This window comes from Macaca thibetana, chromosome 10 (assembly GCF_024542745.1).
Source record: "Macaca thibetana thibetana isolate TM-01 chromosome 10, ASM2454274v1, whole genome shotgun sequence".
Classification (NCBI taxonomy): domain Eukaryota; kingdom Metazoa; phylum Chordata; class Mammalia; order Primates; family Cercopithecidae; genus Macaca; species Macaca thibetana.
In genome coordinates, this window is record NC_065587.1 from 71,621,704 (window position 1) to 71,640,292 (window position 18,589).

General features: G+C 41.9%; 2 protein-coding genes across 5 annotated transcripts in view; one reads left to right on the forward strand and one right to left on the reverse strand.

Annotated features, from left to right (window-relative positions):
* Nucleotides 1–18,589, reverse strand: part of FASTKD5 (FAST kinase domains 5) — a 488,950-nt gene that overhangs the window by 251,840 nt on the left and 218,521 nt on the right. The window lies entirely within an intron of this gene.
* The window catches only part of PTPRA (protein tyrosine phosphatase receptor type A), a 135,229-nt gene that overhangs the window by 41,749 nt on the left and 74,891 nt on the right, over nt 1–18,589 (forward strand). For 2 of the 4 annotated variants that reach the window (XM_050745688.1, XM_050745689.1), the window contains exon 2: nt 4,542–4,616. The exons of 1 other annotated variant lie outside the window; for it this stretch is intronic. In XM_050745688.1, the coding sequence (XP_050601645.1) occupies nt 4,590–4,616 (27 nt within the window). In that variant the 5' untranslated portion in view covers nt 4,542–4,589. Of the gene's footprint in view, nt 1–4,541; nt 4,617–18,589 lie in introns of those variants that run through there. One more of the 4 variants, XM_050745690.1, reaches the window with a different exon arrangement.

Genomic DNA, 18,589 nt, shown 5'->3' on the forward strand with positions numbered 1-18,589 from the left:
AATGAAGTGTCTATTTCGTGTGCTGTTTTGAAGGTAACCTTGAATAATATACATTGTACAGTTCGATACGGTGTCTGACACATAGTAAGTACTTTAATATATAATACCTATTTTTATTCTGATCCTTGTTGAGCTGCTGCTTTTTGATGTGTTGATTATCTATCATTGGTAATCAGCCATTGTACTGATATCTTCCAAGATTTGACCAAGTTGATTGTCTCAAATTTCCAAGCAGAAAAAGTACCCAGAAAACAGAAATTAAGCAGTTATTAAGTAATTGAATAGCAATGATCTTTATTACTTGTGCTTATTAAGAAATATGGGTCATGTCTGCCTGAGCCTTTATTTAATGCATTTTAAAATTTGCCGGATTTTTTCCTCCCTTTAAACCTTATTATCAAGTTCAGAAATAAGTTAAACTAAAAAGAAACTGATGTCTTAGAATAAAGAAAGATTCAAATTAATAGGATATATAATGGCCTTTCATGGTGGTAGAATTTCTGTGTGTTTTGAACTAGGGGAAAGACTTAAAGGAAGATTGCCTACAGTGTTCTAGACACTCTGCTAGGCTCTGTGGATATTATTAAGACACAGTCCTTACCCTCAAGGATCTTTTTATTTTTATCTTTTAGAGACAGGATCTCGCCCTGCCACCTAGGCTGGAGTGCAGTAGCAAAATCATAGTTCACTGCAACCTCCACTCACCCTCAAGGATCTTACTGTTAGTTGCGGGAGGCCATAAACAGTTAAAGTAGTTTGCAACAGAGTTAATGATTGACTCTAGGGCTAAGGGAAAGAAAGTAATTGGGACAACTAGGATTTCTGGCTTGGCAAGGGGGTAGATCTGGGTTGGCAAACTACAACCCAATGCCAGTTTTTGCATAGCCCACCAACTACAAATGTTTCTTACATCTTTGAGTGGTTGGAAAAAAAATTTAAAAAGCTGGGCACGGTGACTCACACCTGTAATCCCAGCACTTTGGGAGGCCAAGGCAGGTGGATCACGAGGTCAGGAGATTGAGACCATCCTGGCTAACACAGTGAAACCCCCTCTCTACTAAAAAATACAAAAAATTAGCCGGGCATGGTGGTGGGCGCCTGTAGTCCCAGTTCCTCGGGAGGCTGAGGCAGGAGAATGGCGTGAACCTGGGAGGCGGAGCTTGCAGTGAGCCGAGATTGTGCCACTGCACTCCAGCCTGGGCTACAGAGTGAGACTCTGTCTCAAAAAAAAAAAAAAAAAACCCAAAAGAAGAGAATACTATTTTGTAACATGTAAATTATATAAAATTAACATTTAAATGTTCATAAATAAAGTTTTATTAGAATATAGCTATGCTGAAACTACGTATCTATGACTGCTTTTTTGCCACAACAGCAGAGATGAGTAATTGTGACAAAGGCTGTTTGGCCTGCAGAGCCAAACATTTACTGTGTGGCTTTTTACAGAAAAAGTTTGCTAACTCAATGAGTAGGTGGTAATTTTTATCCATTGAAATAAGCAATTAAGGAAGAAGAGAGATGGAATAAGATAACATTTCTGTGAGTGTTGATTATTTGAATCAGAGGTGCTTGTGAATATGCAAGTCTAGAAGGCAAGGGAATTTATAGGTTTGGAGTTTGGAAAGAGCCTGAGGCGGGAAATGGATGTGGGAAGAAAGGAGTTCAAGAAGACTGGATGGAGGAGTGCTTTTTAGCACTGCCTGCACATTGGAATCACCTGGAGTGCTTAAAACCAAACATCCAGACAGACATTTCCAGGAACTCAGCCCCAACCCCCTCTTTCCCAAGATTATGATGCACCTGAGCTGGACTTGGGCACCAGGATTTTTTGAAAGCTCCCCCAGCAATTCTGATGTGCAGCCACTGGTACAGAGTGAGAAGATTGGAAGATGGAACACCGGGAACACCAACATTTAGGGGATAGTTCTAGGTACTTCTGCTGAGGAAAAGAAATTCTGAGGGAGTGATGATGGGAATTTTAGGGTGGTCAGATCCTGTAATTTGAGATCATCGTTGACTGATGAATCAAGAGCAGTTTCTATAGAGGCCAGGTGAGGGTGTTATGTCAAAGGCCCCTGGTTTGAGGTGGGAGAGTATGAACTATTGAGAATATTGACAAGGAGGAAAGGGGGGAAAATGATGGCTGGGATGGGGAGGCATTGGGAATGTAGTTTATTCTAGAGAGGTTTTTTAAAGATGGTAAAGCCTTGAGCCTATTTATGTGCTGAGGGAGTTGAGTACTCAGAAAGAAAACCTGGAATGGCAGTATCAGATACCACCATCCAGTTTTCATGATGGAGTGAAGGGCTAGATTTTGAATAGTTCTTGGAATAATCTTAATATTGTAACCTTTTTGGAACTGTTTGCTTAATGTGCTTTCTTCATTTAGATGCATTACATTGTACCTGGAAAGAGAAATGGACCCAGACATTGAGAACCAAAGCCAACAACTGTGCTTTGCTTGCCCAGTTATTGTTATTCTGTCTGGAACATTGGTCTCATCTCTGAAAGCAGGAGGGCAAACTGAATGGGCTCTGTAGTCTCCTCTAAAAGTTTTTAGTTTAAACTATTAATAGTACAACTTTGATTTAACAAATGAGGAAGCTGAGCTTATGAAATGTCTGTGAAGCCCATTGTCTGATCTTTTATTTCCTTAGTACCTGGGAATATGCTTTTTTTTTTTTTTTTTTTGGAAGAACAACAGTTGTTCGCCCTTCCTTGAATTTGGGTACACTGTATATACAAAGTATAGCAATTTAGCCTGCCATTAGAACATGTCTTCAGGAGCAAAATCTAGTATAAAGTTTTACTTTAATATTTTCTTTATTATGTATAAATAATAGATGGCTGTTATGGAATACTTGGATAGTACAGAAGTCTAGAATTTTTAACATTTTGGCTTATTTATTGGGACTTCCCCCCTCCCCCCCCAGTGGTTCTTGTTTCTCCATCAGTGTGAATGTACACTCCATTCAGTGTGAATGTGAATGTTAGTTTATGTGCCAGCTGGATTCTACAGGAAGCAGACACAGATGGGGTTGGAGGGCAAAGGGCTTAGTAGAGGTGTAATGCCTATGAAGAAAAGGGGAAGGGAACATGTTTGGGTATGGGGAGCCATCAGACTGCAGTGCACACCTGATAAAGTCTCTGCCTACCCAGATTGTCTGATAGAGGAATACCACAAGGGGTAGAAATGACTAGGCTCTTGTACTACCACTTCGCACAGTCATTGACTAAAGATAGGTCTTTGATCAATGTAGAGGTTTTCAGCCTTGGCACGGTTGACATACAGGACCAGATACGTTGTTATAGGGGGCTGTCCTGTGATTTGTAAGATGCTTAGCAGCATCCTAGGCCTCTATCCCCTAAATGCCAGTAGCACAGCCTCCCTGCTATTAATTGTGACGGTCAAAACTATCTTTAGACACTGCCATATGTTCCCTAGGGAAGGGCCTAATGGTGTATAAACAACCCTGTGGTGGCATAGTCCAAGTTGTGGGACAGGGAGGAGTGTTCCATACTACCCTTACTTGAAAGACCTATGAGCTATTCAGAAATCTGAACTATTTAAGATGGAGCTTTGTTCTGTGGCTCCTGGAATTTTAAGCATCTCTGTGAAACATCTTGTTAGAATATACTCCACTCTCCAAAACAATCCATAGTGTTTAAATAGGACTGTTTTATTGATTGATTGATTGATTGAGATGGAGTCTCACTCTGTTGCCCAGGCTGGAGTACACTGGCATGATCTCGGCTCACTGCAACCTCCCCCTCCTGGGTTCAAGCGATTCTCCTGCCTCAGCCTCCCAAGTAACTGGGATTACAGGCACCCACCACTGTGCCTGGCTAATTTTTGTATTTTTAGTAGAGACGGGGTTTCACCATGGTGGCCAGGTTGGTCTCGAACTCCTGACTTCTCAGGTGATCCGCCTGCCTCTGCCTCCCAAAGTGCTGGGATTGCAGGCGTGAGTCACTGCACCTAGCCTTATTTTTCTTTTTGAGATGGAGTCTCACTTTGTCGCCTGAACTGGAGTGCAGTGGCGCGATCTGGGCTCACTGCAGCCACCACCTCCCGGGTTCAAGCGATTCTCCTGCCGCAGCCTCCCTTACAGATGCGTGCCACCATGCCCGGCTAATTTTTGTATTTTTAGTAGATGCAGGGTTTTAGCATGTTGGCCAGGCTGGTCTCAAACTCCTGACTTCAAGTGATTCACCCACCTTGGCTTCCCAAAGTGCTGGGATTACAGGCGTGAGCCACCGTGCCTGGCTATTTTCTTTTGAGACTGGGTCTCACTCTGTTTCCAGGCTGGAGTGCAGTGGCACAATCTCAGCTCACTGCAAGCTCCACCTCCTGGGCTCAAGCAGTCCTCCCACCTCAGCCTCCCAAGTAGCTGGGATTATAGGCATGTGCCACCCTGCCTGTCTGCTTTTTGTGGAGATGGGATTTTGCATGTTGCCTAGGTTGGTCTTGCATTCCTAAGCTAAAACAATCTGCTCAGGGATGTTCTATATTTCTAAAGGTATTTTTCCTTTGGTTGCAGGTGACACAACCAAAAAAAAAGATATTTCTGGAATTCCAGTGAGTGGTAATGGATGATGCAGTTCAAATAACTAAGGTAAGAGAAAACCAGAACTGTGAGGAGGTTTTTGCCAGTCAAGTAGTATCCTTAAATAAAGCTAACATCATATTCTTTCCTGCTTCATTTTGTTTCTAAGCTGTAAGAGTAGCTTATTTTATTATGATTGCAAGCATTGTAATTTAAGATACTTCTTAACCTGATTGTGAATCAGAATCACTTAAAGAGCTTTTTTTAAAAAAAGGCTGGGCAATGTGGCTCACGCCTGTAATCTCAGCACTTTGGGAGGCCGAGGTGGGCAGATCACTTAAGGTCAGGAGTTCAAGACCAGCCTGGCCAACATGGTGAAACCCCATCTCTACCAAAAATACAAAAATAGCCAGGTGTGGTGTCATGTGCCTGTAATCCCATCTACTCGGGAGGCTGAGGCAGGAGGATTCCTTGAACCCAGGAGACAAAGGTTGCAGTGAGCTGAGATCGCACACTGCATTCCATTCTGGGCACCAAAGAATGAAACTCCGTCTCAAAAAAAAAAAAAACAAAACCAAAGTCAATGCCCTGCCAGCCTGCCTTTGTTGAATTAAAGCTTCTTGAGTAGAGCACAGATGATCTCCAAGTTTTTAAAATGGGAATGTAAACCAACTCTACAGTTTTAGAAAACTGTTTGGCAATATCTGTGAAATATACACCTATCTAATAACCCAGGAATTTCAATTCTAGGTGTTCACCTTTGAGAAATGAAAAATATATGTCTACACAAAAGTACACATACAGATATTCACTGCAGCTCTATGTATTGTAGCCAGAAAAAATGGAACCTAATCAGGTGTCCAAAAACAGGAGAATAGTTAAATAAATTGTGATATATGGCTGGGCGTGGTGGCTTATACCTGTAATCTAAGCACTTTGGGAGGCTAAGGTGGGAAGATCAGTTGAGGTCAGGAGTTCGAGACCAGCCTGGCCAACATGGTGAAACCCCATCTCTACTAAAATTACAAAAATTAGCTGGGTGTGATGGTGCACGCCTGTAATCCCAGCTACTCAGGAGGCTGAGACAGGAGAATGGCTTGAACCCAGGAGGCAGAAGTTGCAGTGAGGTGAGATCACGCCCCTGCACTCCATCCAGTCTGGGCAACAGGGCGAGACTATGTCTCAGAAAAAAAGACTGATACACACTATTGATAAAATTGAATTTTATTCAGTAATAGAAACAAACTACCAGTACACACAACAACATGGATGAATCTCGTAGATAAAAGGTTGGGTGAAAGAAACCAGATGGACAAGAAAAAGTAGATATAGCAAAATTACGGAGAAAAACTGAACTACAATGATAAAGGTCAGATCCCTTCCTCTGACAGGAGGTGGGAGGTTGTGACTGGAAAGAGGTATGAGAGAGCCTCTGCAGCACTGAAAAGGTGTTTTGTTTTGTTTTGTTTTGTTTTGTTTTTTGGGACAGAGTCTTGCTATGTCACCAGGCTGGAGTACAGTGGTGCGATCTCGGCTCACTGCAACCTCCGCTTCTTGGGTTCAAGTGATTCTCTTGCCTCAGCTTCCCAAGTAGCTGGGATTACAGGCGTATGCTACCATGCCCAGCTAATTTTTGTATTTTTAGTAGAGATGGGGTTTCACCATGTTGGCGGGGATGGTCTCAATTGCCTGACCTCATGATCCGCCTGCCTCTGCCTCCCAAAGTGCTGGGATTATAGGGATGAGCCACCGCGCCTGGCCTGAAAAGGTTTTACATCTTAATGTGTTCATATACATACTTTTCTCGTGGTAAAATATATATAACATTAAATTTATCATTTTAACTACTTTTAAAGTATACAATTCATTGGCATTAAGTACATTCATGTTGTGCAGCCATCACCACCATCCATCTCCAGAACTTTTTCATCTCCCCCAACTGAAACTCCATATCCATTAAACACTAACTCCCCATTTCCTCTTCCCCTAGCTGCTGGCAACCATTCTACCTTCTGTCTCTATGAATTTGACTATAATAGTTACCTCGTGTAAGTGGAATCATATTTGTCATTTGGCATCTGGTTTATTTCACAAAGGTATCCTGTTTATTTCACATAGGATGACCTTGTTTTCAAGTCATTTTATGACTAAAATTTCCATTTTATGGTTGAATAATATTCTGTTATATGTTTGTACCGCATTGTGTGTATCCATTCATTCATTGATGGATACTTGGGCTGCTTCCACCTTTTGGCTGTTGTGACTAATGGTGCTATCTATGAACATGGGTGTAGGCTGGGTGCGGTGGCTCACACTTGTAATCCCAGCACTGTGGGAGGCCGAGGCAGGCGGATCACCTGAGGTCAGGAGTTCAAGACCAGCTTGGACAACATGGCGAAATCCCATCTCTACCAAAAATACAAAAATTAACCAGGTATGGTGGCGCTTTCCTGTAATTCCCAGCTATCTGGGAGGCTGAGGCAGGAGAATCGCTTGAACCTAGGAAGTGGAGGTTGCAGTGAGCCCAGATGGTGCCACTGCCCTCCAGCCTGGGTGACAAGAGTGAGACTGTCTCCATTGAAAAACAAAACAAAACACATGGATGTTCAAACATCTGTTCCAGTCCCTGCTTTTAGTTCTTTTGAGTATATTCTTAGAAGTAAAATTACTGGATCATATGGTAGCTCCGTGTTTAATTTTTTGAGGAATCACCATGCTGTTTTTCACAGTACTACATCATTTTATATTCCCACCAGCAATGCACAAGGGCTTCAATTTCTTTACATTCTGCTTTCTGGTAACCTCCATAATTCTAAATTATATGTATATGCTATTTCTTCTTAATTCTTTTATTAATAAAAAAGACAGCATAATTTTTTGCCTCTCCAGTGTGAAAAATGGGAATTTACCTTACACTATCCCCCTATTTAATATTTGTATTATTTCCTGTTCTGCTGCTGTTTATTAGTTTCCTCAGATTTCTATAACAAAACTCCACAGACTGGGTGGCTTAAACAATAGAAATTTATTGTCTCAGAGTTTTGGAGGCTAGGGAAGTCCTGAGGGCTGTGAGGGAGAGTCTGTTCTGTGATTTTCTTCTAGCTTCTGGTAGCCTCAGGCATCCCTTACCTTGTAGATGGCATTCTCTCTGTATCTTCAGATTGTTTTCCCTCTATGCATATCTGTCTCTTGTGTCCAAATTTCCTTTTTCAAAATAAGTGTGCCAGTCATTGGACTAGGGACCACCCTAATGAGCTCATCTCAACTTGATCATCTGCAAAGATCCTCTTTCTAAATAAGTTCACATTCACAGGAACTGAGTAGGGGGTTATGATTTTAACATCTTTTGGGGTACACAGTTCAGCCTGGGTGACAGAGCAAGTCTCTGTCTCAAAAAAACAAAACCAATTAAACTCATAAAGTGATTATATTTCTAACTTTCGGAAGTACTCTTGAACCTCCTTTTTTAGGTTAATTTTCAGCACTCTTTCCTTCTTTCTTCCTTTCCTTTTTCCTTTTCTTTTTTCTTTCTTTTTTTTTTTTTTAATTTTTATTTTTTTGAGACAGAGTCTTGCTCTGTCACTCAGGCTAGAGCACAGTGGCATGATCTTGGCTCACTGCAACCTCTGCCTCCCAGGCTCAAGTGATTTTCCTGCCTCAGCCTCCCAAGTAGCTGGGATTACAGGCATCTGCCACCATGCCTGGCTAATTTTTGTATTTTTAGTAGAGACAGGGTTTCACCTTGTTGGCCAAGCTGGTCTTGAACTTCTGGCCTCAAGTGATCCGCCCGCCTTGGCCTCCCAAAGTGCCGGGATTACAGGCATATGCCGCCATGCCTGGCTAATTTTTGTATTTTTAGTAGAGACAGGGTTTCACCATGTTGGCCAGGATGGTCTCGATCTCCTGACCTGGTGATCCACCCGCCTTGGCCTCCCAAAGTGCTGGGATTACAATCGTGAGCCACCGCGCCCTTTTAGTATTTGCATTATTATAGTGAAGTAAATATTGTTCACTGTCAGGCCAAGCAGCATTTTCTGGGTTTTTATTTCTTTCTCTGTAGGTTCAATGTCATAGACCCTGGGCTATTGAAACGAGAAAATGAAGAAAAAGTGAATTCTCTTTCTGAAACTATCAGTTGCTTCCGATCATGTCTTTATATTTTATATTTTGAACTGTAACTTTCTCATAAAATTTTCTCCCTGGAGTTTCTAATTTTCTTGTCTATTTGCCTGTTGTTATAGTTTCACTTTTCCCCAAGATCTCAATCAAACAGTCTAGCCTGTCAAAGCTAGTTCAGACCATACACTGTGGCCCAAATTTAGGCTAGTCATACACTCCACTCCAAGACCAGTTTGCACTAACTGTTTTTTAGGCTATCCACACAGTCATACTGGTATTTTCCTACCTGTTTTTTCTTTGAGGGGGATGCGGGGAGGTTGGGTCCACTGATCTTAGATATCAATCTTTCTTTTTATTTGTTTTTTAAATCTTACTAGAGGCTAGGGGGCACGATGGCTCATGCCTGTAACCCCAGCACTTTGGGAGGCTGAGGCGGGTGGATCAGTTGAGGCCAGGAGTTCGAGACCAGCCTGGCCAGAACGGTAAAACCCTGTCTCTACTAAAAATACAAAAATTAGCCAGGCATGGTGGTGGGCACCTGTAATCCCAGCTAGTTGGGAGACTGAGGCAGGAGACTTGCTTGAACCTGGGTGGTGGAGGAGGTTGCAGAGCCGAGATCACACCATTGCACTTCAGCTTAGGCAACAGAGTAAGACTCCGTCTCAGTCAATCAATCAATCAGTGTATCTATCTATCTTACTAGAGTTCATTCGCAAGTCACTTACTGAGAGAAGAGGTACATGGCAGATAAATTTTGACTCTTTCTGGTATCTGTTTTTTTGTTTGTTTGTTTGTTTTGGAGATAGAGTCTCACTCTGTTCCCCAGGCTGGAGTGCAGTGGCTCAATCTCGGCTCACTGCAAACTTTGCCTCCTGGGTTCACGCCATTCTCCTGCCTCAGCCTCCTGAGCAGCTGGGACTATAGGCACCCGTCACCATGCCCAGCTGATTTTTTGTGTTTTTAGTAGAGATGGAGTTTCACTGTGTTCAGCCAGGCTGGTCTCGGTCTCCTGACCTTGTGATCAGCCCGCCTCGGCCTCCCAAAGTGCTGGGATTACAGGCGTGAGCCACCGCGCCTAGCCTCTGGTGTCTGTTTTTAAGACCCTCATGTTTGAGTGATGGTTTGGTTGACTATAAAATTCTAGGTTGCTTATTATTTTTCCCAAAATTTTGAAGTCATTGCTCCATGGCTTCTGACATCCCTTTTTGTTCATGAGAAATAGGAAGTTTCACATAGGAAGTTAATTTTTCTTCTGTTCTGGAAGCTTTTATGTTCTATGTAGTCTGGAATTCCATAGAGGTGCACTTGGTGGGCCCCTTGTTAGATCTGCAGACTTATAGCTCTCCATTTTTTGGTTCTTTCTGTCAGCAGCTTTCTGATACTGAACTTCCTGGGTTGTTCATACAATGTTTTTATTTTTATCTATTCTGTCCTTTTTAAAAACTTTTTGCTTTTGGTTGTTTTCCTTGAGATTGTCATAACTTTATCTCCTAATCTTTTTTTCTTTTTCTTTTTCTTTTTCTTTTTTCTTTTCTTTTTTTTTTTTTTTGAGACAGGGTCTCACCCTGTGGTCCAGACTGGAGTTGAGTGGTGCCATCACAACTCACCACAGCCTCGAGCTCCCAGGCTCAAGCAATCCTCCCACCTCAGCTTCCCAAGTAGCTGGAACTATAGGCATGCGCTACTATACCCAGCTAATTTTTTAAATTTTTAGTAGTGACTGGGTCTCAGTATGTTGCCCTGGCTGGTCTCAAACTCCTGAGCTCAAGTGATCCTCCTTCCTCTGGGGACTACAGGAGTATGCCACCATGCTTGGCTAATTTTTGTATTTTTTAGTAGAGACGGGGTTTCGCCATGTTGCCAGGCTGGTATTGAACTCCTAGGCTCAAGCGGTCCACCTGCCTCACTCAGCCTTCCAAAGTGCTGGAATTATAGGTGTGAGCCACCACACCTGGCCTGCTGTTTTTTCTTTTACTATTTCTTAAACTAGTCTTCTCCCCACTTTCTTTTCCTATATGAACATTAATAGTTGACCACAGCATTGGCCCTGTAATACTCTTGTTCTTCGTATTTCTTCAGTTTTATTTAGCCCCCGTCGTGTGTTCACACATTCCTTTTTATTTGCTTTATGTATATCCAATCCCTTCTTTTGAACACTGTATGGTCATTAATGAGAATGTGGTAGGATTTTATGTACTGATATTTTAGAAAATGACCATAAAGCTGTTCTTGGAGATGATCTTTAAAGACTGGGCATGGTAGGTCATGTTTGTAATCTTAGCACTTTGAGTGGCCGAGGCAGGATGATTGCTTGAGCTCAGGAGTTCGAGACCAGCCTGGGAAACATGGGGAGATACCATCTCTACAAAAAATGTACAAATTACCCAGGCATGGTAGTACATGCCTGTGGTTCCAGCTATTCCAGAACCTGAAGTGGGAGGATTGCTTGAGCCCAGGAGCTCGAGGCTGTGGTAAGCCATGTTTGCACCACTGCCCTCTAGCCTGAGTAACAGAACAAGACCCTGTCTCAAAGAAAGGAAAAAAAATTTAAGTAGTTGATTAAAAGAGGTCTTTAGGGTGGGCTCTAATTTGATGTGACTGGTGTTCTTGTAAGAAAAGGAAATTTGTACACACAGACATCAAAAACAAATACACAGAGGAACGACCAGGTGAGGATATAGTAAGATGGTGGCCATCTGCAAGCCAAGGAGAGAGAGCTCATAGGAAACCAGACTTGCTGACACTTTCATCTTGGACTTCTGGCCTGTAGAGCTGTGAGCAAATAAATTTCTGTTGTTGAACCCACCGAGTCTGTAATACTTTTATGGGAGCCCTACCAAGTGAATATAGACATTTAAGAAGGCTTGGTGCGTTGCAGCATTTGGTAAATTATTGTGCATTTAGTTGTATTGTGCATGTAGTGCCATTATTGAGAAGAGCAGGATGGATGGGAAGCATTGAGACAAAGTAAAATACGAGCTGGCCACTAACATATGGTATGCTTTTGTGGTAGGTGAAAAAAAGGCTTCCAGAAGTAGAGTGCTTATGAAAGAAAAGCTCAATAGTGTAAGAATTTTACACCAGTTTGACTTTAACAGAGAGTGAGTTCAACAGTGAAAGGTGAGGTTGCAAATGTAGTTTGGGGACCTGTATTGATTTCCTGGTGCTGCCCTAACAAAGTACCATAAACCTGGTGGCTAAAGACAGCAGAAATATATTGTCTGACAGTTCTGGAGGCCCAAAGTCAAGGTGTTGGCAATGTTGGTTCCTTCTGGGGGTTGGGGGGGAATCTGTTCTATGCATCTCTCCTTAGCTTCCAAGAGCCCTATGTGTTATTTGGATTATAAATGATCACTCAAATCCTCTGTCTTAAAATGGCATTTTTCCTTGTCTTCTTATAAGGACACCAGTCATATTGGTTTAGGGGCCCACAGTACTCCAGAATGACCTCATCTTTATTTAACTAATTACATCTTCAATGACCCTGTTTCCAAATAAGGTCACATCCTGTGGTACTGGAGGTTAGGACTTCATATCTTTTTGGGGGAGACATAGTTCAACCCATAACAGGGGCCAAATTATGAAGCATTTCCTGTGTATCAATCCAGATATTTTCAAATCTATTGTTTATTCAGTGGGAAACCATTGAACACTTTGAGCAGGATGAATCTAACACTTTAGGAAGACCGCTGGGGAATGGGGTTGGAGAGATGTTAGCTGCACTGGGAGTCAGTAGAAGGCCTGGACTGGATCAGTGTTATGGAAAACCAGGATTCTGGGGCTCCCACTCAAGATATCCCAAACCCAAATCTTCAGACTGGAGACCCAAGACTGTTTTTTAAAAGCTCCCTCTCTTTCCCTGTGAGTCAGATGATTTAGCCTAGCTTGGATATAACACTGGGTGTGAGGTGATAGAGGCATGAAATGGGTTGGTGGTTATGCAAGTAGAAAGACCAAAGAGAACCTGGGAAAAGAGACATTTCGGAAAAGTAGTATGTAAACTGGCGACGGAGAGTCTGAGACAGTGGTGGAATCCTTAACAGAAATAAGGATGTTTAGAGAATAAGTTAGGTTTAAAGGGAGGGTAATTAATTTGGTTTACAGTGTAAGGTGATAGACAGTCAGCAGGTACTTGGAGAATGGTGATGTATGTTCAGAAGTGAGATAATGGAGGTGATAATCAAAACCCATCCTGAGGATGGATGAGCCTTTGTGTGGGAGAAAGGATATGGAGAGAAGAACAGAGGATCAGGAAGCCAATACTGTAGACACTCCTTCCCTAGCCCCTGAAACAAATGGATTTGACTGCTCTGTTATGACACCTGGAACAAATATGACATTGCTTACTTAATTCCTTTGCCATGAACTCAGTGAAGGCAGGGATGGGTCTTGGCGTGTGTGTGTGTGTGTGTGTGTGTAGACTGGGTCTGACTCTCTTACCCAGGCAGGAGTGCCAAGGCATAATCATCACTCACTGCAGCCTCAAATGAACCTCCTACCTCAGGCCTCCTGAGTTGCTGGGACTACGGGCATGCACCACCATGTGCGGCTAATGGCTGTAGCTTTTTAAAGGCCATCATCTAGCACAGTGCCTGGCTTTTCAATGGAAGTTTGTTGAATGACTGACTGACTGACCGACCTGGAAAATGAACACATCAACTTGAGAATAAGAACTTTGTCTTTTTCTTGCTTGCATCCCCTAACATTTAATCCAATGCCTGGTCCTTAAAAGGACCCAAATAAAATTTTGATGTGTGAATGGTAGAAGAAGAAAAGCTAAAATTGAGTAGTCATTGTGTCAAGAGAACCAGGAAACAGAGAAGCTTTTGAGAAATAAGTTAACCGTAACATGTCAAATGCAAGTCAAGGAGAATGAAAACTGAGGTCAGGAATTAGATTTAATCAGGAGGTTATTTGTAGATTTGAGAACGAAAGAATTAAGAACACAATGAGGTTGTTAAGGGAGAATGAAGGAATTAAGATCATAATGAAGTCATAAAGGAGAGGTGAAAAGTGAGGAAGTGAAAGCCAAGTACATCTTAACAGGTTTAGTAGTAATGAGGAAAAGAGAAGCTCATAGAGTTAAAGCCCAAAAAATCTGTTTAGAACATCCGTGTCTATTTGTAAACAAAGGGATATGATGGCTAGAGATGGAAAAATGGAAAGTACCAGAAAGAAATGCATAATTTTAGGGGAAAGATCTCAAATGGGATCAAGAACATGGGCAGTAGCCTTAAAAAGGATGAGGGAATCTCTTCCTCTAGTCTAAAAAGAGAGAATAGAGGCTCTATAGAGGAGAGGTCATGTCCTCTTGTCAGCCATCTGCTCAGAGGGAGCTTGGGCTACTGTGCTAGGAACTGACACAGGAAACTGACAAAGGAAGGATGTTTTCTACACAGCACTGAGGAGTGTGATACTCCTAAGCAGTAGTTGGCAGCCTGAAATAGGAATGGTGGAACCAGATGGTAAGGATAATCCAGGAATCAGGATGGCACTTTCTGTAGATTAGGGAGTTGTAGGCTGGGGGTGTACCTTTATTCACTCTTCTCTGATTCAGAGGTTTTATAATTTTCACTAACATCATTAAAAACAATATTGGATGCCTACTACATGTTGGTTTTTATTTTAATGTTGGAAAAACAAAAAAGTGAAAATTACTATCCTGAGGTTTCTGGTTTTATTGGGGAGATAGATCATATATGTAAAAAGCAAGTATAGCAAATGGCACATGGCATTATAGACTAAATCCCAAATCAGTAGATTAGATAAGTGTCAGAGAGATCACAATTATAGCAGTACACTTTGAGGTTCTTTTCGCTGTAGCTTATGAACATTTAAATTTTGTCGCTTTTATAAATATATGCCTATTTGAGAGGTAAGAAAAGTACCACATTGCTTTAATTTGCTTTTCTTTGTTAGCAAAGATGAAGTTTTTCATTTGTTTATCATTATTATTTTACTTTTTATGAATTGCCTATTCATAGCTTTTATCCATCCTTCCATGGCTGTGTTTGTACTTACTAATTTGTAAATACCTTATTTAATAAGGTTATTTAACCTTTTGCCTGTAACATTTTGCACATGTTTTTTCTAGTTTGTTTTTTCGGGGTTTTTTGTTGGTTGGTTGGTTGGGTTTTTGTTTGTTTGTTTTTTCGAGACACAGCATCACTCTGTCACCCAGGCTGGAATGCAATGGCGCCATCTCTGCTCACTGCAACCTCTGCCTCCTGGGGTCCAGTGATTCTTGTGTCTCAGCCTCCCGAGTAGCTGGGATTACAGGCGCACGCCACCATGCCCAGCTAATTTTTGTAATTTTAGTAGAGATGGGGTTTCACCATGTTGGCTAGGGTGGTCTCAAAACTCCTGACCTCAAGTGATTTGCCTACCTCAGCGTCCCGAAGTGCTGGGATTACAGACACAGCCACCACGGCCGGCCTTTTCTAGTTTTTTAAATTTAAACATTTTCTTTCAGGTTTCTTATTTTATTTTTGGTTTATGATGTTTTGTTGACACACAAGAGTTTAAATGTCTTATGTATTAGAAACTATTAAATATTTCTTTTTAATATTTAGGAAGGCTGCCTCACCTTGAGAACAAACAAATATTTTCAAATGTTTTCTTCAAATTGTTTTATAGTTTATTGGTACTTATTTACATTCTATTGTATTATGTATTGTTATTTATATACGTAAAACTTTAAATCATTTGGAATTCACTTTTGGAATATTGCATGAAATAGACAGCTAATTTACTTTTTACTGAATAGTTCAGCAGTTTCTAGTACTGTTTACTAAATAATCTATTAAAATTTTCTACGGATTTGTAAATGATTTTGTTCAGGCTGGAGTGCAGTGGCACAGTCATGGTTCACTGCAGCCTCTACCTCCCCAGGCTCAGGTGATTGTCCCACCTCAGCCTCTCAGGTAGCTGGGACTACAGACATGCCACTACACCCAACTAATTTTTGCATTTTTTTGTAGAGATGATATTTCACCATGTTGCTGAGCCTGGTCTTGAACTCCTGGGCTCAAGCGACCTGCCCACCTTGGCCTCCCAGAGTACTAGGATTACAAGGCGTGAGCCACCGGGTATTTTTTTATCATATTCCCAATGCTTATGTATACAGACTTCCTTGTTTATAAATCTTAACTGTACCATTGCCACATATTATTGTGTTAATATAATCTCATAGTGCAAATACTTGCTCATTATTTGTTTTAAGTAATGCCTAGACTACACTCACCTATTTGTATGTGTGAACTTTTTTAAAAATCATTTTATTTTTTAATAATTTAAGACTCAAAAAGCTGCAGTAGTACAGGTTCCCATGTACACTTCACCCAAGGGCTTTCAGTTATAATGTTTTTTTGGTTTTTTTTGTTTTTTTTTTTTTTTTTGAGATGGAGTCTCACTCTATCACCAGGCTGGAGTGCAGTGGCGCAGTCTCAGCACACGCAACCTCCGACTCCCTGATTCAAACGATTCTCCTGTCTCAGCTTCCCGAGTAGCTGGAATTACAGGTTCGTGCCACCACAGCCAGCTAATTTTTGTGTTTTTAGTAGAGATAGGGTTTCACCATGTTGGCCAGGATAGTCTCAATCTCCTGACCTCATGATCTGCCTGCCTTGGCCTCCCAAAGTGCTGGGATTACAGGTGTGAGCCACTGCACCTGGCTGAGTTATTACCTTTTACTTTTTGTTTTCCCACCTCCCGAGACGAAGTCTTTCTCTGTCATCCAGGCTGGAGTGTGGTGACATGATCTCGGCTCACTGTAACCTCTGCCTGCAGGATTCAGGCAATTCTTCTGCCTCAGCCTCCTGAGTAGCTGGGATTACAGGCACCCAGCACCACGCCCGGCTAATTTTTGTATTTTTAGTAGAGATGGGGTTTCAACATGTTGGCCAGGCTGGTCTTGAACTCCTGACCTCGGGTGATCCATCCACCTTGGCCTCCCAAAGTGCTGGGATTACAGGCATGAGCCACTGTGCCCGGTCTGTTATAGCCTTTTATATAACCATAATACATTTTCAAAACCAGGAAGTTGATATTGGTATAATACTGTTAGCTAATAATGGACCTTGTTTGGATTTTTACCAATTTTTACATTTATATATGTATGTATGTGTATATTACTGTAAAGTCTTATCAGATGTGTAAATTTGTGTAACCATAACCACAATCAGAATATATAACTGCTCCATCACCACAAGGAAAAATCCCTCGTGCTATTCCTTTAAAACAGTTAGACCTCTACCCAACCCTAAACCTTGGCAACCACTGATCTATTCTCCATCACTGTAATTTTGTCATTTCAAGAGTGTTGCAGAGGCTGGATACGGTGGCTCACGCCTATAATCCCAACACTTTGGGAGGCCAAGGTGGGTGGATTACTTGAGGTCAGGAGTTTCAGACCAGCCTGGCCAACATGCTGAAACCCCTCATCTATTAAAAATTCAAAAATTAGCTGGGCATGGTGGCAGGCGCCTGTAGCCCCAGCTACTTGGAAGGTTGAAGCAGGAGAATCCCTTAAACCCAGGAGGCGGAGGTTGCAGTGAGCTGAGATCACACCACTGCACTCCAGCCTATAGTCCCAGTTACTGGGGAGGCTGAGGTGGGAAGATTGCTTGATCCCAGGAGGCGGAGGCTGCAGTGAGCCAAGATTGCTCCACTGCACTCCAGCATGGGTGACAGAGTGAGACCCTGTCTCAAGATAGATAGATAGATAGATAGATAGATAGATAGATAGATAGACAGACAGACAGACAGACAGACAGACAGACAGACAGACAGAGAGAGCACAGTGGCTCATGCCTGTAATCCTAACACTTTGGGAGGCCGAGGTGGGAGGATCACCTTAGGTTAGGAGTTCAAGACCAGCCTGCCCAACATGGTAAAACCCCGTCTCTACTAAAATACAAAAATGAGCCAGTCATGATGGCGGGTGCGTGTAAACCTAGCTACTCAGGAGGCTGAGACGGGAGAATCGCTTGAACCCAGGAGACGGTGGTTGCAGTGAGCTGAGATCGTGCCACTGCACACCAGCCTGGGCAACTAAGCGAGACTCCATCTCAAAAAAAAAAAAAAAATTAAAAGGTTTCATTTCATTTTAGTCACAAGAAATACATTTTAAATATGCAAATCTCAAATCTATTAAATCTTTACAGACTGATTCTTTCCAAATCAGAGCATATGTATTCAGGATAATGCCAAATATCAGAGAAAACTAGAACACAGCAGCTTGTTTTTACCGATCAGATCTCGTCCCTTAAGGCTGTAATGAAAGAGCTATGTGCTTTGAAATCACCTTTTTTTTTTTTTTTGAGTTGGAGTCTCGCTTTTTTGCCCAGGCTGGAACCCAGTGGCACGATCTTGGCTCACTACAACCTTCCTTTCCCGGGTTCAAGCAGTTCTCCTGCCTCAGCCTCCTGAGTTGTTGGGATTTCAGGCGCCCACCATCACACCCAGCTAACTTTGTATTTTTAGTAGAGACGGTGTTTTGCTATGTTGGTCAGGCTGATCTCAAACTCCTGACCTCAGGTGATCCGCTTGCCTCGGCCTCCCAAAGTGCTGGGATTACAGTCATGAGCCACTGTGCCCAGCCTCTGAAATCACCTTTTCTGTAATGCTACTTTGTTCAATAAAAATGACATATTAATATCCCTTTTTAAAATACATACAATATAGTTATTAACTGTAGTCTCCATGATGAGCAATAGATCTCTTGAACTTACTCCTCCTAACTGAATTTTGTGTCCTTTGTCTAGTATTTCCCCAATTCCCCTACCCACCAACCTCTGGTAACCACCATTTTACTCTCTATTTCTATAAGTTCAACTTTTTATACTCCACATGTAAGTGAGATCGTGTGATATTTGTCTTTCTGTGTCTAGCTTATTTCATTTAACATAATGTCCTCCAGGTTT